The 23,585-nt window shown below is 34.9% G+C and overlaps 1 protein-coding gene across 5 annotated transcripts in view; it reads right to left on the reverse strand.

The window, feature by feature from the left end:
- Window positions 1–23,585, reverse strand: part of ANKMY2 (ankyrin repeat and MYND domain containing 2) — a 37,395-nt gene that overhangs the window by 4,481 nt on the left and 9,329 nt on the right. For all 5 annotated transcript variants that reach the window (XM_041727598.1, XM_041727599.1, XM_041727600.1 and 2 more), the window contains exons 3-8: window positions 20,118–20,256; window positions 18,147–18,245; window positions 9,052–9,212; window positions 4,610–4,824; window positions 3,713–3,848; window positions 686–814 (exon numbers count right to left, since the gene is read on the reverse strand). In XM_041727598.1, the coding sequence (XP_041583532.1) occupies window positions 686–814; window positions 3,713–3,848; window positions 4,610–4,824; window positions 9,052–9,212; window positions 18,147–18,245; window positions 20,118–20,256 (879 nt within the window). The remainder of the gene's footprint in view (window positions 1–685; window positions 815–3,712; window positions 3,849–4,609; window positions 4,825–9,051; window positions 9,213–18,146; window positions 18,246–20,117; window positions 20,257–23,585) is intronic.

The raw sequence follows: 23,585 nt of genomic DNA on the forward strand, positions 1-23,585 counted from the left end.
CTAATTAGTTAAATCAAAATGTAATGGGTATGATGAAGATGCTTAAGAATGCTAACCTTACAAACAATAGGAAATTAATATAATTCAATTAATTAATTAACATAATTTATAGGGTACACTGAATGTACAGATGAATCCTTGTGATAGTGTGTGTGAGAAGATACATGCATTCCAAAGATAATGCTGCCAGAAGTGGGGAGTATAGTTCAGAGAGCTTAAAGATTGGTGGCAGTAGGAAGGGAGTTGTAGTTTTACAAGGGAGAGATGATGAAGAGATTACAGTTCAAGTCACCATCAGAAGATTTAAGATTGCATATTTATTAACTGTCCTATTCTAGGTCCTTCTATCAGCACCTGTCTCGATCCCTTACAGAGAATCTTTCCCTCCTTCATTCCTTCATTTACTCATATTCTTTCTCTCCTGGTCTGTGCAGAAGCTGGGGCAGCCTACAAGACTGAAAGAAGATAGGGCACAGACCTACATTTATCCCATACTTCTCTTCCAAAATTACTTTTAAGTATTAGATGCACTGAATTAGCATTTACACTATATTAAAATGTATTAGAAAACTAATGTCAACCATTATATGTTTTTTTCAATCATTCTATTTAGAGAATATTAAAACTTCAAGTTGGGTATGAAATCTAAGCCAGCTCAATGAACTTCAAAGAACTTCACTCTTACCATCTTGCATACGGAACATCTTTTACTTGCTCCCTTTTCGCCACAGGTAGTGCAAAATTCAACATCCACAAAACCCACCTGACCAGTGATGGCTTGGGTAAGTACAGAGAATGCAGTAGGATCAGAACCCTAGAATAGGTATGAAGAAGAGAAAAACACACTTGAAAATCACCATGGAAAGACTACAGAGATGACACTTCATAAACAATGTTGTCTAGAAGCAGGCACACAGAGACAATATCTATATGGCTAGCAATGACACAGACTTTATCTACATTACCTTAAAAAGCATGGCTGTTTGTGTGAACTACTGCTTCAGAAAAGAATTGATGGTATGGCTGAATAACGATATGGCATCTTATCACTGTTAGGTGGCAAGAACTCTTTCTTCTTTTTTTTTTTCTAAAGATTTTATTTATTTATTCATGAGAGACACAGAGAGAGAGAGAGAGAGAGAGAGAGGCAGAGACATAGGCAGAGGGAGAAGCAGGCTCCATGCAGGGAGCCCAATGTGGGACTCGATCCTGGGTCCCCAGGATCAGGCCCTGGGCCAAAGGCAGACGCCCAATCGCTGAGCCACCCAAGGATCCCGAACTCTTTCTTACATAAAGTCTCATCCTCTACCTTGTTAAGTAAGAATTTGTTTAGGTTACCAGAGCTCTTCCCATGGAAAGATATTCAACTTAAAAATGAACAGGATGCTTTACTCAACATACCCTATACAATCAGAGACATTAGCTAGTCTTTCAGAAGTTAAAATATATGCTGTCAGTTGATAAAGCAAAACATCTTTAATAGAATTCTCTGTTACAATGCTGATGCAACACTTCTTAAATACAGCCATGCCCCACACGTCCTGCTGAGCTTTGTGACAGGGAGAGGCCAGAGACCCACCGGAGGCAGACAGGTCCAAAAGCTCTGCAGGAGGGCCCAGGCATCCACGGTGCGGGAAAGTGCCACAGGGGATCCTCATGGCACAGCAGCCAACCCTGAGAATTACCAGGCCACAGGGAATAATACTGCTTCAGAGGCTTGTGAACTCGTGAGTTGAACAAAACGCATTAGAAAGTAAAGAGTGGCTAACTGGGACATTCACAACCACAAGTGTTCCAGATAAATAAAGTTTTCAAGAGAGAATATGTAACTCTTAAAGAACAAAATTTTAAGGAGAGAAAGTTCTCTAAAATGCATGATATACCATCTCATCTCTATTCATAAACCTTTTCTCAATGACTCATATTACTAAGATAAACATTAACAATTACACTGCATAAACTTGAATGATAATTATTCCATGATACAGAGCTACAATGAATTGTTCAACCCCACAATGGTCTGCTTTGACTTTTTTTAAAAGTACATCTGGGCTATTTTTAGTTTTGCTGTTTTCCCCTTGAAAGGTGGAATGTCAGCTACCTCTTGTTAGTGTTGGAAACACCCCCTGGAGGCAGTGCTAGCTGCTTCTCTGCATCTGTTCCCACAACCACTTCACTAAGAGAAGCATAATTTCATTCAGCATAACATGGTTTAGGCCCCCCGAAACTGCTCATTGCCCCCCAGACAACCTGTGAAGCTAAGAATAGTCACATTGCACAGGTTTCTGAGAGAGCTCGTGTTTGCCACGATAGACCCCTTTCCTTTTTCTTGCCTGCCTGAGATAAAAATATGAGCTTGGAGGAAGAGCATCCGATGCATTGCAACCATGAGGTCATAAGCATGTGTATAATCATCTTTACAGCTAAAGAATATTGGGTGGAAAAATGGGAATCGATTCTTGAGCCACTGTGACAGATCTTGCCTACCTACTTTTACACTTCTGAGTATATGGGAAATAATAAACCCTACTGATTTAATTCGTGGTTAGCTAGAGTGTGATAGGTGTACCAAAGCACATTCATAATTGACAAACCACCCTCATAAGCTGCTAAATTTAATCTTCTAAATGCCCAAATACCAAATAGCCAACTATATTAAAAAGTAAGGGTAAAACAAAATCTCTATGTGAAAAAATGGAGAACTCTCAGGGACAAATCAGTGCGTGAACTTCATGAAACCATCCAGTCTCTTGAGGTCTTTCTTATTTCATGGTTCTGAATAGATTCTTAATGTAGGAAGAAACATCTAGAATCCACTTGTCCTTATTTTTCTGAGAAAAATGGGACAGCCTAGAGGAGGCAAAGAACCCACACTGCCTGAGAGCAGGAGGAAGCCATGGATGGGACTAGTGTCAGGATCAATTTCTTACCCAATAGAAAAAGGCTGATAAAGGTTTTGATTGAAATATATTAAAGCATGACTGGTGTAGCTACAGTGAACAGAAATGTGTTCAAACAGGGAGTATCTTAGGAAATACTACTTAAATATATGGAAAAAGGGCAATAAATAATTCAAAGAACAGATAATAAGTTGACATTTACTTCCTATAGCTGGGAAGTATGAATGTAATTTTGATAAGTATGGAAAATTTGTATCAGAGGCCTTAAGGTAGAATATAAGAAGCTGAGACATACCTTTAGACTGCGTATGAGGACATACAATGAGCCTCCCCATGACTCATCCCTTCATATCTCCAACCAAGCAGACACCATCAATAATCATTTCCTACTTTCATCCAGTGTGGGACTTTGTACTGGTTTTTCATGAGTTACAAGTGTACATGTGTGTATCTGTATTACATAGCAAGTGTACCCACCTTTACAGATTTCACAGAGGTCTTTAAAATGTAATTTTCCATGTAACCATCTACATTCCAACATAGGAAAATACTATTTATTAAACCATGAGCTATATATATAAAAATGAAAGAAGGGGATCAAGAGTGGGAAACAGATGAACAGAAACAGGGTTAACAGGTATATCCACTGCCATGTCTATTCCTGAAAACTGTCCAAAATAACAAATAATTATTTTTCTGTTAAGTAAATAAATTATTAATAAACTAATGCTAAAGAGAACTTGCCTGTGATTGTACAAAATAGGGTAATTAGGTCTTACTGGTAGAGTTAACTTAGTTATGAGGAGCCTTACAATTTCAACAGGAGCAATGCTTCGCACCAGCTGCTGGAGGAGTGTGGCTTCACAGTAAGGAAATTTTCTGATACTTTCTCTTATGATCTTTTCTTGATATACGGGAAAGCCATCAGAAGCTCGGCCTTTTAACAAGCTGAAAGATATTTTTTATAAAGTAATTGAAGTTGAATCTCGAAGCATTTCCTCCCAACTGAACCCATGAACTTTTAGTTTCTTTGCTACTTAAGATTTTCATTGTCTCTTCAAATCATGAGGATAGACTAATTCAAACTGCTATTCTACCTGCATGTTAGGCTAGCCCATATCAGGTTTACAGGCCCTGATATGTATTTATAAAAGTGACCCCTGCCATAAAACACACTAACCACCGTTACAGATTAGCTAGTTACTTATTACCATGCCAGTTATTTGTACAAAGTGTGAAAACTCTCATTAAGTTACACCCTTCTGACATAGTTCACTTTTCTCAGTAAAACTATGGAGGAATTTGACCCTTGGTGGTCAGAGAACAAGGATAACATGCAGCTCTCCCAGGTTCAGTAATGGAGATAAGCTGAGCACCATTATGAATCCAGAGCCACAACCTACGGCATGGCATACCCATTCTCAAAGTTGGACTTGGGTTACTTTCTACCTTTTACACATCTACTTAACTTCTCCAAACTTCAGATTCCTCACCTGTAAACTGGGAATAACAAAAACATCATTGAAAAAGTAAAGTACTGAAAAATCACTCAATCTAAATATAGCATTGCCTCTTATTTCCTACAGACTATGAACCCAACAATAACAACTGCTGCTAAAATGCTTAATATTTTAATTTATAATGAGTCTTCATATAACAAAACATTATCCATTTGGGTATATTTACACATGACATGGTAGAAACAGTACCTTTTGATCAGAGTGTCCAGTTTATTCTCTCCATCTTTCAAGAAGTTAATACATTTCTGAAAGATACAGCTGATGTAATGCATTTTCATAGCCAATACTTCATTCATGTCTCTTTGCTTCATACATTTCTCACAAATTAAATCCATCACTCTGTAGCATTTATTCAGAGCGGTTTCTTCTGCCAGCAGAGGATTCTCATTTATAAGCATCACGATCTAGAAGAAATTCCAATGACTTTAGAAATTCCATGAGAGGCTTTTCATTGTACAAATTAGATTTTTAGTTTTGGTTGATTTCAACAGTTAACCAAATAAAATCTTTCTTAGGGTTATACATTTACTAGGTTAATTCAAATTAGAATGCAAATTGCTAATGATCAAAGTGAAAAAACTAATATAGAAGGACCCTGGCATCATGAGATTTCTTGAAATCTGTATATATAAGCTGTCCCATGATCTGTCATCAGGCTAAACCAGGTGTTAGTATTCCATTGAGAGTTATGGCTTTAGATTCTCTGTTAAAAGCACTTTTACTAAAGCTAAACACGGCATATTTACATATGCTTTATATACAGAATCAATTCAAGCAATCACTACTTACAGCTAACATTACTAGAATTTCACAGCTAGGAGTACTATAATTCTCATTAATTCTTATTAATTCTAAGGAAATGAAATTTTAAAGGAACTAAGTCTAAAAATAAAAAGTGTATTACTTTCCAATTAACTATATTTCTCTGTGGAAATTTTTATGATATGCTTCTAATCTTCTATGTTGATGAGAATAGGTCAAAGAGGAAAGCAAAAATATCCTTAAAAAGAGGAATATTAGAGTTATCAAATATGATGCATTATGAGTCCCACACATCTTATATATGCAGAGATTAAGTACAAAATCAGTGTAAGGAGTACTTTTTACTGGCTTTGTAATCGGATAATTACCTACCTGAAGGTCTGCACAGGGTATGACATAACAGTAATGTAAACACATGCATAACATGGGCACAATTGTATTCACAGAGAAGTCAGTGTTTGTTAACCTATGTGTTACAGCTAACTACCTATCCTGGGTAATGTAAATATCAGGGAATTACAGATAGCAGATTTCATGAATTAGATCCTTTTCTTCAGACATGAAGAAAGACCATTTGTTAACTTATGTAAATCCCATGCCTAGTTTCCTACCTGGAAATTTAACATAGATTAAGTGTTCTTGTGAAATTAAAATATTATTTCTACTTATTTTTGATACTACTAGATTGATATATAATCTAATATTTTACTTAAAGTATAGCACTCAAAAATAAATGATGGGTCAAGAAATAAGTATAATGAAAAGCCTTGTTGATAAATTTGCCGATGACTTATCAAAAATAACTTTTGGCAGGGAAGGCTCATTAATTACATGTTTATATTTCTACTGTCAACTGCAACCATTTGAAACTATTCAATATTTTTGTGTAAAGCATTTATTATCAAACCATAGAATGTTAAACTTAAAAGTAAAAACTTAAAAAAAAAATCTCAGAACCCAGACTAATGTTTTTTTCTTTGTTATGACAGTAGGCTTTATTTATTTCATAATATGCACCACTATACCTAAAGAAAAATGATATATAACTACAGCTCTACTATGAGCTTACTGAAACATTTCATAGATACACACAAAATAATATTTGAACTAGTTTCCTTCCTTTAATCTCTGTAGCATTATAAAGCCATCCATTATAAAGAAAATCTCATTATTAATTACTGAAGAGAAATAAACATATTCCATTAAGCATAAAAGCCTGATACCACTCATCTCCCAAAGAACATTAGAATATGTTCATACAGTGGCATTTTGAATTATTTTTATTTTTTAAATACCTTTAAGAAAAAATTACCAAACCAACGATTCTGGGCTTAAAAAGTTAATAATTAAAGACAGGATCACTTGGGTACATCTGTCTCCAGACTACTTAGGGACCCTGCTCAATTCTGTTGTCATTTTTTCTGTGATTCTGTTTTTTTTTTTTTTTTCCTTTATAACCTCTGTATTCCAGGCATCAGCACAATTCCCAGAGTCCCTGTTGAAAACAAACATCCTTAATGCTACAAGAGCCTTTTACCCTTGACGCAAATGCAGCTGTGTTAAGTGCACTGTAGTGAAAAGGTGAATTGTGTATCGAGGAAGATTTCTGTGCTTTTTAAAAGGTCTGTGACTTTATAGAATGGCTGTTAGTTACTTTTTTATAATACACCCCAGGAAGACCGTGGCTGGCTTGGAAAGGGGTAAAGCATTGAAAATAGGGCACCACAAAAGCACTGTACAACTTTTATCCAAAGTGTGGGAGAAAAAAGGTTTTCAAGTGAATAGATCATTTATACCTACAAAAAGCAAGGTCTGATGTGAAGAAAGGAACTATAATCATAGAATAATGTCTCTTATAAGACCAAGTGTGCTAAAAAAAAAACAAAATGTAGGCTATTTCAGTTTCTATATCTTTACCATTTATTGCCTTCATAAATATACCCTTATTTTAATTTACTCAAAGATGTGCTTTTAAAAATAATTAGAGATACAATAATTCTTAGGCCATTTAACCTGAGAGTCTAGGTTCCATGTAAAATAAAAAAAAATACTCCAAAGGCTCAATTATCACAATTATTGAGATTATTGCAAGCTCAAGGTGGTAGAAACATAGATATAAAAGACAGTGAATCAGAAAAACAGAGAATTTCTTTAATCTAAACTAGAAGATCCTATAATGCTCAAGCTGGAAGGACCACAAGGGCCTTGTAAAACCACACATATTTTCTACATCGAGAAATACTATATCCCTAGGAAAATTCTTGTCTTCCCACCCTAGCCTGTCCCACCTCTAAAAAAAGAATGCCATGGACAAGGAGTTAATTCCTTTATAGAGGTTCTCTCTTCACCTTTATATGCTGGGGGAAAAAAACCAAACTATTGATACTGAAGCTAAATATTTTTTAAAGGTTAAATTCTAAGTTCCATGTAATCTCCATGATAAATATAAACATTCAGTTCATGGCTGAATTTCTTTTTTTCCCCACTTAGGTTCACAACAAGTGTTACCTCCTGGGGTTCTTTCAGGATGTGTAGTAAAACATTTGAGTTTTGAAATAAAAAACAGAATAGACTCCACTAGTCTATCTTATGGAAGAGGATCTGCTAGTTTGTCGTCCTTCTTGCTGGCCAAGAAAACTCATTTGGGTGGAATGCCATATGACAGGTATGTTTTGTTGGTTTGTTTCTTGAGCTTCAAAGTCTGTATGCAAAGGGAAACATCAATAAAGTAATAACCGGACATAATTTGGAACTTATATCTTCAAAATGAGTGTCAGTCTTCAAGAGTCACTTTATGAGAACTGTCCACTTATTTTAATGGTGTTCTGGATGTTCCACAGATTCACTGTAATAGACTTTAAGGGAAATCTATTTCATTGCATTTAGAGTAACATTTTGTATTAAGGGAATACCTCAATATTTGATCCAATTTACCATCTTGCTCACCAGATAGTTCTGAATTACTTTCAAATCTACATATATTATGAAGATATGAATAATTGAAATTTGAAAAAGAATTTTTTTTTTAAAAGAATTCTATGGTTAGCACACACAGTTTTTTGTAACAATTCCTTGAGAAAACTATACTCATTTGGATTGATTTATAAAAAATAAAGTCAAAAAAAATTTTTGTAAACAAAAAAAGGCTGTATGTAAACTATGAAGAAAAGAGCACAGAAAATAGTTCAGAATGGCTCTTGAAGTGTCTCTGTTAAGCCAAATGAACTTCCAGGTTGGTCTAAAAAGTTGGATCATCTGTGTGATTTGACTAATACTGGAAGAGCTATATTACTTGAAGGCATCAAATAGCTACTTGTATTAAAATATGTGCTCATGGTTTCAGAACATTTGCTGGTAGGATAATTATTATATCCTACCCTTCCAAAATCCTCACACCAGTCTGTGTACCAGGTTCCAGCTTCTACGAGTATTGGCTGCTATGGGCTCAGAGCTGCCTCCTGCTCCAGAAACCTGCCTTTATCCATCGGTAGTTGCCTTCTTGGTTGGCAGTACCTGGGAGCATGTCCTCTCCTTCAGGGGACAGGCCTCAGTTAATGGCAACTGAGTGATACAAAAGCCTGCTCCCTTGCCTCTCTGGAGCACTAACAGTTCAGAGCTCCCAGTGAGATGAGGTGGAAGGTAGGCTTCAGCTGAACCCACCTCTTTGCCTAGCTTTTCCTCCTGGTCCAGTCTGTGTCCCTCATTCTCTTTCAGGTTTCAACTGAGAGCACCCCTTCACCGTAACAACTGAACAACAGGCCCCATTTCAAGCTCCACATCGGCAAGATCCAACCAAGACGACGATGATCGTATATAATTAAGAGCAGTTTAAACTCTGAAGCAATATTTAAATAAAAAGCAAACACTACCTTTACAGGATGAAGGTTTGTTGTAGTAATAATTTTGTGCAGTGGGCCTGCCAATTTTGGAGGCAGTTTTGGCTCTTTATCCAGTCCCTGGGGTTTAGTGTAATAATCCAATCTCTCTCGAGGAAAGAAATTGTTGATTATAGTCACACAATCATGTTGACCTTTTAATAGAAAAATAGGAAATTTGTTATTTTATTATTCAAAATGTGACATTTTCCATTTTTTTATTATTTATGTTGCTGTATTCTCATGAAGTAAACATGCATCAACGTCTTTAATTTTCAGGAAGAGAGTAGAAGAGGAGAAGGAGGGGCAAAATGTTTTGAGGAACATTTATGAGCATGCTTTGTGAAGTCCAAAACATAATTCCCTTTTAAAGACACAGAATCTATAGTACATATGAAGATTATGTGGATACAAAAAAATGGATTTCAATTTGTAATTGACCCTAAATATTTGATATACGTTGCTTGTTTTCAATTAAATTTAAATGTATCTTCTTACACCCTTACAGAAATGATGGTCATTCTTTCCTAATTACATCTAGCTTTCTTTACACAAAATATAAATTTATTCTATAAAAAATTTAATAATAATTATAATAATAACAATATACTAATCTCCCCAAATTTGAGAAAACCATGGTCTCTTTGTAAAATGAATTAGAGAAAAAGTTTTGCTGGCATAAGCTTGGAATTCACAGTATGGCTTCTTAAAGATCCCTATGCCACTTGTCTAAGCCATCTCTAGAGGTAAAACTGGTTCAATGAAAGCAAAACTGTCCATGGAAAAGCTGGTGGCCTGAATGTATATTCCTGTCACTTCCCCATCTCCAGCTCCCTCACCACTAACTCTCTGGGGCAAGGAAGTGGCCACTCTAGGCAAGCAGGCCGAACCTGCAAGGCACTTTCACAGGTGCAGGCTCTTTGGGGATCTCTGGAGGAGAGACTTCTTCCTCTTTTCTGCCTGCAGAAGGCAGAGGAACCTGCCTCCCAGCAGCAGAGAGTCCTGGGAAGTGGGTTCAGGCACTGGGGCTCCCAGAGAGTAGTCTGCCCTGGGTGGCCTGTGTGGTCCCTAACCACTTGTGCATAGTCTTAGGAGTGTCTGCTTGATCCAGCTGACAAAGGTGATCTGCAGGGGGATTGCACTGCAGACAGGGTGGACTGGGGTACTTGAGGCTGGTAGAGAGCCCTGCTTGCCTGGGATTTCATAGAGTACAGCAGTTTCCCACTTGTGTCTCAGTGAGGGCAAAATATCTACTGATTTGCTGACCCTGGGCCCACAGGTGTAGAGACAGTGGCCCTTCCCTTCACTACTCCATAATTATGTCAGCTCTACCTGGCTGCCTGGAAGATATAGAGCAAAGTACCTAAGGGGATCCAGCATCACAGAAGACTATGCATTGCCTCCAACAGATGGCTTCTGTGGTGGGAAGTATACTTACAACATGGACCACAACCACAACCGAACCACAGCTGTATCACCAAACTAGAACACTGAAACTAAGTAGACCAATTACAAAATGTAAAATTTCGTGGACTACAGAAAGATTTGAAAATTTAAAATAGACAAAAAAATTAAAATAAAATTAACAGACAAACTGAAAGAGGTAATCCAGGTTACTACTGAAGACTAGAATAGTAATGTTGAAGATGGAGTAGATGTAATATCTCAAAACAGAGAAAAATGAGGAAATGGAAATAAATCATTATGGAAGAGATGAGAGCTGTAGGGAGGATCCAGGAAATGTAAAGGTGAAAAAATAATAGAAATCCCTGAGAGAAAAGGAGAAATGGAAAGGGAATTAATAATTAAACAAAGGATAGAAAAATATGTCCCTCATGTGAAGGGAAATTTTAGTGGTGATCACAATCTCGTTTTTGGCATTCAATGCTGTTCTTAAGTACCGAAACACCAGGTTGGTTGGTTTGTTCTTCCTTTTTGCCTTTCCTTTTTTTATTTTTTTATTTTTTTTAATCAAAAAGCTCCAACATATGTATCTTGAGAAGTCAAACAGTAATAGCATATGTTAAAAATATGAGATGCTCTGTTAGGCAAACAATCATCTCCATCTCCATAATGTTCATAAAGGGAAAGACACTGAGAATCAAGCAAATCCCCTACTATAAGCAGGAAACGAACATGACAGCATCAAAATTAACACAGGTCCTTGCGTGTGGGAATTTATAACTGTATAGGAAGGAACGAGAGATGAAGACAAACTACATTGTTTTCTTAAAACACAACCTACATCCAGCTTCCATTAGCAGATGTGTGATGCTATTTAATAATAATAATTTTAAAAAGCATTCTAAAATCTACTAAAAAGGGAGTGAAGGGATGGGGTAACTGGATGATGGGCATTAAGGAGAGCATGTATATAACGAGCATTGGGTGTTACATATAACTGATGAATCACTGAACTCTACCTCTGAAACTAATAATATACTATATGTTACTTGAATTTAAATAAAATTAAATTCAATTAAAAAAATAAAATAGCTCCTACAAAAAAATCAAAATCAATAGAGAAAGAGCTAAAGGTAAAGGAAATGGGGGAAATATGGTCTAAGCTTGTTGCTATATTTTCTTGTCAATCTCTCCACTAATATAGTCAGGAAAATCCCCATGAACAGTTGGCAATATTTGTACGTAAAAATACTGGCTACATAACAATGACGCTATCATTGGACTAGAGGTCTGTTTTGTAAGAAGGACAACATAATATTACTTTATTTTTACTTAACTTCAGGGTTAATCTTTTTTACATTTTATTTTATTTTTTTTTTCTTTTTTACATTTTAGATAACGCTTAGATTATCTTAATATTTTAACTAGTCTAACAATTAATATTATTAAAGTGATATATATTTAAAGTTCATAAACTTTAACTTAATTTACATTTGTGTTTATAATTGAAACAATTAAATATTTAGTTTTACTGGTGTTCAATTAAATTACTTAATTCTGAATAAATACAAATAAAATAGTACTACTATTACAGAAAATAAATGCTGGGCGGGATGGTGGGCGGTCAGTGTATCATCTGGGGCCAGTATTACCTTCTCTAGACTTGAGTCTTCCTGACTGAATGGGCTCACTGAGTTGGTCCTAGGCAGGATTACTAAGAACACGCACACACACAACTAAACACATCTTAGTAAATTTTTTTTATTTTTTAGGATAAACTGAAATTGAAACACCCTTCCAGAATGAGAAATGGAAAGTTTACAAAGGAAAATAAATTCTCATTTCCAAACATTTACAAAAGCATGAAGTAACTTCTATATATGACTGAGGAATAGAACAGTGATACAAGGACCATGAAACTAGCCCTGGTACAGCTCCCATTCCAGAGAGAAAAGTAATTTCAGTTATGATAGGTTCCAAACCATATTCCAACCATATTCAATCTGAGAAGGTCCTGTAACCCAAACCTAAATGGGAACAGAGAGCTGAAGACGGTGGGGGAATGGAGCATACCAGCCGTTAGCAGCAGAGATGGTTAACCCGAATAATGGGTGGCAGCAACACGACTCAGAAATTATTGTGTTGATCGTGAGGATTAGTGAAAGAGAAGTAACTCATGGTGAATGACAGTCTAATAACATTTTGATACTAAAAATACTAAACTCTCTCAGCAAAGTCCACAGCTGGTAGCAGCGGTGGAAGAAGAAAGGAAAGGCATGTTGTCTGACAAGGCAAAAACAGAAATTGTGGAGAAATACATGACTTAGGAGGATTTTCTCATATTAGAACTGCTAAATAGGCAAATGCAGTGCCTTGGGGGTGGGCCATGGGGATAGTTTTGTTCTTGCTTTCAAGGAAGTGACAAATACGGGTTTAATTAGGAGTACTGTGAATAGGAGATAAGCATTAGAGGAATGGGAAAGCATTCTTGACCTTTCAAACTAATAAAAGAAGAAAAAGACGTACTCTGATATGACCAGGCCAGCCATGTTAAGGAAACACACACACACACACTACACACAAGCACAAGCAAAAACAACCACCAACCATGAAGTAAAACAAAGCGTAAAAAAAATAAGGTAAAAGAGGAGGAATGCAATCAAGTTTGTCAGTAATCCTATATACACATAAGCTAAATATCTGTTAAAAACCAGAGACTATCATTTTGGGTTAGAGAACAGAGCACACCTACATGGGTTTATAAACATAGGGGTATAGCAGTAGTTACCCTACTAAAATGAAATAATAAAGATTGAAAATAAAGAGATGGGCAAAGAGATTATTGATAAATGCAAAAACTCAAAAAGGAATCAAGAATGGCTATAACATGTAAATTGGTGCAGCCACTCTGGAATGGGTGAGCGGGCAGGGTAATTTGGGTGATGAGCATTAAGAAGGGCACTTGATGGGTGTTATTTGCAATTGATGAATCGCTAAATTCTATCCCTAAAGCAAGTAATACACTACATGTTAACGTGAATTTAAACAAAATCTAAAAAAGAGAGAAAAGAACAGTCTATCAGAAAAAGTAGAAATAAAAACTAAAACAAGACAAAGAGTGGCATTCAGCAATCTAAAAACAATAGCAATATCATAAAAAATAAAGAGCTAAAAATATTTCTATTAAAAATAGGAGAAAAAAAACCAGACATGCCAATTTTCACTATTATTTCTTCTTATTTGGAAGCCTGGAGCTAATTCAAATAGAAATAAACTCCAATTAAAAAAATGTATTTACAAAAAAAAAAAAAAAAAGAAATTGAGATTCTAATAAAAATGACAAGAAAAAAACAGAAATCCATAGCTTTCTCCTTATTACCTGTAACCCGCTGGAAATGACAGTGTGGAAGTAGTGGGGGGAATTCTCCTTACAACATGAGCAATAACTATCAGCTATTTAGAAATAAACTTTAAAAGAATGTAGTTTTATTTAAAAGAAAGAACTTATGTGAAGGGAATCTGATGAATATGACCAAAGGACCAAAAACAAGTAAAAGAAACAATATATATATATATACCATGCAATTGAATAGGATATCTTATCATAGAGTTGTCAATTCTCTGCCAATAATTACATAACCATCTAATGAAAGTCCAATAAGAACAAAAAACAAAAAAAAAAACGGGAAAAAATGAAGGAGGAAAGTATTCAAAGAGAAATAACTGAAGGGAATATTTTAAAGTCAATGTGATCAAGGGGGATCCCTGGGTGGCTCAGCGGTTTAGCACCTGCCTTTGGCCCAGGGTGTGATCCTGAAGTCCCGGGATCGAGTCCCTCATCAGGCTCCCTGCATGGAGCCTGCTTCTCCCTCTGCCTGTGACTCTGCCTCTCTCTCTCATGGCTATCGTGAATAAATAAATAAAATATTTAAAAAATAAAAATTAAAGAAAAATAAAGTCAATGTGATCAGACAACATGGTATTAATATAGAAAATGACAAGCAGCCCCATGGAAGAGAATATGAGATCCAGAAATAGATACCACATATAAGAGAATTTAACATACCACAAAAGTGGTATTTCATTTTCAGTGGAAAAATGTTGAATGGTTTCGTAAGTGGTACTGTCACAATTAACTAAATATCCAGGGGGAAATGAACTTTAAAAAATTAAATCTTGAAAACACACACACACATAATCTGAAGGACATTTAGGAGAATACTTATCTAACCCATACTCAAAAACTCTTTTGTCAAGACAAGAAACATGGAAGCTATAAAAATGAACTATTTGAAACACATTTGATAAGAAGTTAGCATCCAGGGATCCCTGGGTGGCTCAGCAGTTGAGCATCTGCCTTTAGCTTAGGACATGATCCGAGAGTTCTGGGATCAAGTTCCGCATTGGGCTCCTGCACGGAGCCTGCTTCTCCTCCCTCTGCTTATGTCTCTGCCTCTTTCTGTCTCTCATGAATAAATAAATAAAATATTAAAAAAAAAAGAAAGCATCCATAATACACATAAAGTTCCTCAAAGCAATACGAAAAAAGAACAACCCAAAGAAAAAATAAGTAATGAGTATGAGGAGCCACTCACAGAAAAGTACAGATGACCAACAACAAAAGCAGCTGAATTTCATGAATAATAAAGGGAAAGTAAATTCACAATGTAGCATCTTTGCAGCTATTAGATTGGCAAAAATAAAAGAGTGAAAACACCCAGTTCTGATGAAGACATTAATAGGAATGTGAATTGCTATGTCCTCTTGGAAAGCAATAAAGACTTATACTAAAATTAAATATACTCAGACCCTGTGTTTGAGTCATTGTACTTCTGAGAATGTGTTGCACGTACTTCTGACAATGTGTTGCACATATTAAAGCATCACCATGTAAAAATGGAAGATCAAGGATCATTATTACTTTATTCATTGTGAAGTGATTTTTAAAAAATTGTCAGCTGGGCTTCTGGCTCTTGATTTCGGCTTAGGTTGTGGTCTTGGGTTCATGGGATTGAGCCCTGCGTCCAGCTCTGTGCTCAGTGGCAAGTCTGCCTGTCCCTCTTCCTCTACTCCCCACTCACACATGCTTTCTCTCTCTCTTAAATAAATAATCTTAAAAAGATAACCTGTAAAATTTAGCGATAGGGGAGAGCTAAATGAACTCTGGGCGCCTGTATCAAAGAATATTAGGTAGCTGCTGGCATCACTGAATTGAGAGCTACTGAGATGATGAGAGGGACTTTCAAGGCATACTGGTCAGTGAAGGAAACAAGTTACAGGGAATATATTTGTATGATAAATCTTTAAAAGATAAAATTTTTTAAAAGATAAAAATCCTGCACATGTGTGCACATATTTATGTAAACCTTTCTGCTGGAGGGCAATAAAAGGGGACAATGACTTTTTATTTTTTTTTTATTTTTTTTTTAATTTTTATTTATTTATGATAGGCACACAGTGAGAGAGAGAGAGAGAGGCAGAGACACAGGCAGAGGGAGAAGCAGGCTCCATGCACCGGGAGCCCGACGTGGGATTCGATCCCGGGTCTCCAGGATCGCGCCCTGGGCCAAAGGCAGGCGCCAAACCGCTGCGCCACCCAGGGATCCCGACAATGACTTTTTAAAAAGAGTAACCATAATGGAAAATATGTCAATCAAAGAGTTTAATTTTTGTCCATGAAATTAATCTATACAGATTAAAATGGAATGAAAACATCATTCTTAGTTCTTTCATTTTAAGATGGGATTGTGGCCAATTTCTACCTTAGATTTTTATGGATATAGTAGTGTTAAGAAAAAGAAAAGGAAAAAAAAAAAAAAAGGAAAAGAGCATTGGATTTATTTTGGAAAAATAGGCTCCTCCATTTCTAGCCCTGTGATCTGAGGATAGTCAGCAAATCTCTGTCTGAGCTCTGTTTTGCTACATTGTGAAATAATGAAAACTTACAGAGTTAGGTAGAACTTTCTTTGATCTAATTGTTGAGCATCATGGCACAGGTCAGAAAATGGAGGTCTCTGGAGGGGAATGGATTTGCCTATGATCTTGTAATGATTTAGCAGCAGACATGAACTAAAATATGAGAATCAAGATTCCCAGATTAGTCTTATTTTCCTCTTGTACTGACACCCTCAAAATTAGCTTGGAGGTGAGTTAGGGACAACCAGAGCACCCTTAATTGTGGCAAATAAATATTATTCCTCTGACGTTTGTACTGAAAAACTATACTCTTCGCAAATCCTCCTAAAATTGAGATAAAATAATATTTGCTCTGACAGAGGTGTCATACAGTGACTCAGTGACTATCTGACTTATACACTGGTAGCTACCATTAGCTACCATCTAGTAGTTTTCAAATAATTTAATAACAAAATTAAACAAAATATTTGGTTAATGCTTCCTATATCAGACTAATTCCCACTAGATCTCAACTTAAATGTAATTTCTCTCGAAACCCCCTTGGAATAGGATAAAAGATCCCTCTCTTTGGTCTATTTCTATGATACTCTTAAGTTTTCCCTTGAAGTATATTTCCACAGTGCTTGTCACTGCTGTTAGCCTCTAACTGCTATGAACACCACTGTAACCAAAGTACCTAAAGTGATGCTTGGTGTGTAGACGATGAACATTAAGTACTTGTTTAACAATTTATTAGTCTCACAAAAGCCCACTTGCTACATTCTCAACAAATCAGATATTTATATATCTGCTTCTCCATTTACAGGCCATCGTCCTTAACTGCCAACTCAATGGGACCAAAATACCAATGATCAGATATTCATGCCACTTTCTTTAAACCCCTCATATTATGCCCAGTAAAAGGATTAATATACCAAGAAATACTAGGCACACACAATAAGTGTTTGTGCTTGATGAGGATGATAATGAAGTGGCTATATATTATTGTTAATGTTCCTTCCTATGAAAAAAATTGTACTGTTGAAATTTTTATTAGGAACAGTAATTGATGGCATCCATTCAGTGGTACCTGTAAAGCTCCTTAGGTCAGCATCTCATTTAATCCTTTCAATAACCATGAAACAAGATACGATGAGGAAAGTGAAGTTTAGAATAATTAAGTAACCTGCTACTGAGTGGCATAACTGGAATTTCAACTGAGGATTATTGACTTCACAGTTCATGTTCTTGACTTTAGATTAAACTACTTCCCTTAAAGAAATAAAAGAAAAAAAAATACTCATTCAAAGCATTTAACTACAACTAAAATGGTCCCGTTATTCTTTGTATTTCATGAAGTAGAAATTCAAAATAGCTTTCTCATTTTCTCCAAAGTGTCACTGGATAGTTTACTAACTTAGATAAACCCTAGTAAACTGTAAACATTTTTCTTTTTAAAAAATAAACAGGGCAGCCCTGGTGGCTCAGTGGTTTAGCGCCACCTTCAGCCCAGGGTGTGATCGTGGAGACCTGGGATAGAGTCCCACCATAGGGCTCGGGGCATGGAGCCTGCTTCTCTCTCTGCCTGTGTCTCTGCCTGTGTCTCTGCCTCTATCTGTCTCTGTCTCTCGTGAATAAATAAATAAAATCTTTAAAAAATAAATACATAAAATAAAAATAAATAAATAAATAAAAAATAAACATGACAGCATTTGCACTTCGAGAAGCAAAATGATATTTTTTCATGGAGGACACTTTGGATACAACTTAAAATTGCCATAAAAACTCACCCACAAAGGCTGCCATCTGAGCTGCTGTTCTTCCTACAGAGTTTACAACATCTGTCTCAGCACCAGCTTCCAACATTACCCACGTGATGTCTTTGTTACCTGACGTTAAAAAGGAACATATCAGTTAATATTAAGGAATGAATAATTCAAATACCTCCTTCTAATTTACCTGTACCTTTTTCTCCATTTAGTTTTAGGTTTCTATCTTGTGAATATTTTCATTTTTTAAAACATTATAACTACAATAGAGGAAAATAATATAAAAATCCTCATAAAAATTAACCTAATTTTTTATAAAGCCCCTTCAGGCAATACAAAAATAGGATAGAATTATCACTTTTTGTTAACAAAACAAAATATATGTTTCTTAAATAAAATGCTTAGTGTAAAGTCAACAAAAAGTATCAACAATAAAGAGAGATAAAATGAAGTCTCAACTTAGTATCTACTATACCCATCCCAACCCTCATACCCATAGGTCCTGGAATAATGATTTAACAGGTGATGGTCTATTTTTCTATATTCTTTTCTCTCTAAACATCCATTTGCCTTTATTCTATTTGCATTCTATTACTAATGTAATCATTACAGATATTTTGCTAGTATAAACTATACTCAGTGGCCAGCATTTTCCATTAATTTTTGCAAGTTCAAACTATGATTTCCTTAGGAACAGTTCCTAGAAAACACTGCAGAATCAAAGTTATGCATATTTTAAATGCATTTTGCTAGGCTGACTTCCAGTAAGGTTGGGCTAATGTGCATATCCCAAAATGGTACAGAGAAGTCCCTATGCCAGTGCTGGATATTATCACTCTTTCTTAATCTCTGCCAATACAGTAAGTGACAAACAACCATTTATTCTTCTAATTTGCATTACTTTGCTTATTAGTGAAAATGTCTTATATGCTTATTAGCCAGTTGTATTTCTTTTGTTCTCTACTCAACTTTTGGTCCAATTGTCTATTGCAGGACTTGTTTCTATATGATTTATGAGAACTCCTAATATATACTGATATAACCCCATAAGACATGAAATAAATATTTTCCTTAGTTTTTCACTTGCATTTTACTCTATATATGGCATATTCTATATTTGAAAATGTTAAAATTATATATAATCAAATTGGTCAATGTTGTTCTTTTTTTTTTTTTTTTAAAGATTTGTATTTATTTATTTAAGAGAGCATGAGAAAGAGTACAAGCAGGAGGAAGGACAGAGGGAGAAGCAGACTCCTCGCTGAGGAAGGAGCTTAATGTGGAACTAGATCACAGGACCCCAGGGATCGTGACCAGAGCCGAAGGCAGATGCTTAACAGACTGAGCCACCGAGGCACTCAATTTTGTCCTTTTTGAATTATATATTTTATATATCATACTCAGAAATGCTTTCCTATTCCAGGCTTATAAAAATACAGATTACTGTTTTTAAAGTGTGAGAATATTCTATTACATCTTAATTTTCTTTAAAAAATGTACAATTACAGATTAACTCCACTTAATTTTAAATATTTCCCAGTTGTCTTTATTCAAAATCATAAGCAACAAGAGTGAGTTTCTGATTAGATCAGCACAATTTAGTACATAAATCTAAGTGAAGCAAAGAGGTCTATCATAGCAGCTATTTTCTTAAGAGAACAACAAAGAAGTTTTCAAATTACTTCAAAATACAAAGATACAGAGCATCAATATAACTAACCTGAAAGAATAATGATCCAACTCCTTAACTCTACACAAAATAAATTGTCAATACAATCAGGTAATTTAAATACATAAAGAAATATAACACCAAATTAACTATATAACATATTTCACACATTATAACTTTTCAAAAACCAATTCCTACCTTTTCTATAAGAACTGATCTTAAAATTACTAAATAAACATTTACTTTAAAAGTATTCATGTACTTATAACAAATTAGAATGGGTGACTAAAATTAATATATAAGAATAAATGTTAAAACTTCACCAGAAAGTGCAGCAAACATGAGGGCTGTGTATCCATGTTCGTGTTGATGACAATTTACATCAGCTCCATGTCGTAAAAGTAATTTGCACATATCAAGTTTTCCTTTATATGCAGCATGCATTAGAGGGGTCATTCCATTCTTTAACAGAAAGGAAAAAAAGTATTAATTTTACTTATTCACCTCTTCCCCTATAAACAGCTCCTGCAATTAAATTAAAAACATAAAAAGAATATGAATTAATAAATTCATCTTTATAATCTGTTAAGTACTTTTATATTGATTTCTCACTTGGATCTTTCATAAACTGCTGAGGAAAATCAATGGCTTTGTTACTGATTTTTTTTCATGGGTTAGCAAACAGATTTACAGACTTGCTCAACCTCACATAACCAGTAAAATGGCCAGGCAGGCACCAAATCTAGATCATCAGGGCTCTCATCTCTATCACATATATTTAGTTCCTGGGAAAACAGATGAACCAATAGATACAAATACATAAATATTTTTTTTTTAAAAAAACCCTCAAAACAATTAGAATGCCTATCAAAGAGAAAGTTGAATGAAGCATGTTATATCCACAACATGGAATACCGTGAAGCTATTGACTGAATGCATCTGTCTCTATTGAACTGGGAAAATTTCCATAAATTACTACTGCCAATGAGAAAAACAAGACACAGGAAATGTATATTAAATTAATGTACATTAAATTAAATTAAAACAATGATCCCAAAACCACATATATATTTTAATTATATATATGATTTGGTCATACATGTGATTATATAGATATGAGAAATGATGGTATTTACACTACCTTGTTTAGTCTTCATATGTTTTGTGCATATACAGTGTAACATCCAACCTTATTTGTTCTGGGTATCTGACACTATTTGGTAGATAAATGAACAAGCTGTTCTCTATAAGTGAATTTCCAAAGTAAACCAGGATAAACTATATAAATGCTACAATCTCAAAGCTGTTTTTCATTAAAAAAAAAAAAAAAACATAGAATCTCTTGCTGTAGTAAGTCTCTGAATGTTAAAATACTTTGAATTATTCTTTATGATTCCACACTATTATTATGAACATAAGCCATTAATATTCTTGAAGGACTACTAATGTGAGAATTATAGGAAGGCTGGAACCTTTCAAGTGGCTCTCCAGGAGATATCTCAGTATTAGTCAGTGTTTCTTAAGAGTAATAAAACATTAATAAGATTATAATGTTAAGACTCCCTTTACACAAGTATATACAAGGATGAGATATTTCAAGGTTAGGAGTGGCTTGGGTGGATATAGGTAATCAGGATCTTACTACAGAGGCAGTTTTGAGGAAGTGGGAATGATCTCTATGGTTATTACCTTTTGAATAAAGCAAAAATGTATTCAGAACAGGACTAGGGTGGTAGCCCCTGAAGGATGCTATAATCTGAATGTTAGAAGCTAGCATGCAGCATGGGTTGGGGGAGTGGGAAGGAAGGACACGGTACAGGCAGGTGGGCAGTTAATCACACAGCAATTTCATCCTACAAGGAAAGGTTATCTAGTTCTGAGTGAATAGCCTGACACTGCAGTACTGCCATATATGTGTGTGTGTGTGTGTGTGTGTGTGTGTGTGTATGTGTGTATATATATATATATATACACACATACACACACATATAAATCTAAAGCAGCTTTCAACACAATGTGAAAAGATGCTTAAGAATGAAGATGTGCAAAATTTTTGGATGTTACATTGCAAAGTGTCCTCATTTATTTATGTCTGCTTGTGTTTTAACTGTCCTCTGTATTGATCACTTCTGTCCATTTATGTGTCTGCCTCCCTGCTTCCTGATACTGTTTCCTCTTTTTTTTTTTTTTCTTAATTTTCTTTCTTTCTCTTTTTCTTTCTTATTTACCAGCAGTCTTAACAGGGATTGATTTTTAGAGCCAATCCATGAGAGATTTTTAAAGAGGCAATGAGTAAACCCAATCAAATCATTTGTACAATCTCCGAACTGGTTATTTTTGTCATGTCTATAACACAGTGTATGTTTTCTCATATCAAATTTCAGTGCTGGGTTGGTTGATCCTGGGTAATAGAAGCCAAACATGTGTTAAGTGATAGTTTACACTAAGCTTTTCTTTTCTTTTTTTTTTTTTTTTACTGAGGTATAAATACATACAACATTGTATTAGTTTCAGGTATACAACATAACGATTTGATATTTGTATATATTATAAAATGTATATAAGCTTTTCAAGTAAGTGGGTATCACATATACTTTCCTATCTCTTAGTTTAATTGGTTATAAGAACAAAAGAAATTACACATTTTGAATTCAATGATTACTATGCACTATCTTACTTATAATACTGTTTATTATTTGTGGAAGCATTTCAATGGGCAAAGAAAAAAGGAAGTAACATTAATAAATTTTGATGTTCTACACAGATATAAAGCTACCATCCTATAAATTATCTAGTCTTTCTAGTATTTTTATGTATTCCAGTATAAATATACCAAGAGAAGGAACTGCATAATTTAAAAAGCTGTCAATCTATTAGACATAGAATATTCCCATGTTTAAAAGAAATTAAACTGAAAATGTCATATTCTAGTTATAAAAACAGACTAAGTTAGTATCAGTTAGAAAAATAAAATACCTAATGTCCATCCCTGTTCAAATTAGGAAGGCAGAAAGAAAATGTTTCATAAGATATTATCATAGTGTTATATATAATTCATCAGTTATAAGGGTTTTATTTTCACATTTTAATATCTTAATATTTAATATCTTTAATATCTGAAATTGAGTTGTACTTTATAAACACTAGAATCTTACAAATCATCACCAATCTCCACCCCCTTCATTTTTTAATAATTCTGAAATCTGGATGAGTCTTAAAACCTATGGCATCTTAGATTCAATGAAACACCAAGACTAAAAATCCTCGCTTCCTTGTCATTTCCCAAAGGCAACTTTGGAAGAAGTCTGCTTCACTGAACTTCTTTAAAAAGCAAGCAGTTACAATTCCTTTGATATTAATGACCCTAAAAAGAATTGAAGCTTCTCTCCTATAATTCTTATATCAAAGAATTTATCAATATTAGCCAATTATGTTACAATTCTCTATCGTTACCTAAAGCATTCATTCAGCAAACATTTATTGAGTGCCTAATATAAGTCAGACATAAGTGGGTAGCAATGAACTGATTCCATGCCCCTCCAGTCTAAGTCCCTGACATTTAAATTTCCATTGAAGTTACAAGGCAGGCAGTAATACAAGTGCTATAGAGAAAGAAAGTCGAGTAAAAGGGAAACAGAATGCCAGAGAGTAAAAGGAGATTATTATTTTTAAAATGACAGTTAAGAAATGTCTCTCTGGGCAGGTGGCATTTGAACAAATCCTTTCCTGAAAGGAGCAAAAACACAGAGGATTTATTTTTTTTTTTAATTTTTTTTATTTATTTATGATAG

Source organism: Vulpes lagopus, chromosome 13, assembly GCF_018345385.1.
Source record: "Vulpes lagopus strain Blue_001 chromosome 13, ASM1834538v1, whole genome shotgun sequence".
Taxonomy (NCBI): domain Eukaryota; kingdom Metazoa; phylum Chordata; class Mammalia; order Carnivora; family Canidae; genus Vulpes; species Vulpes lagopus.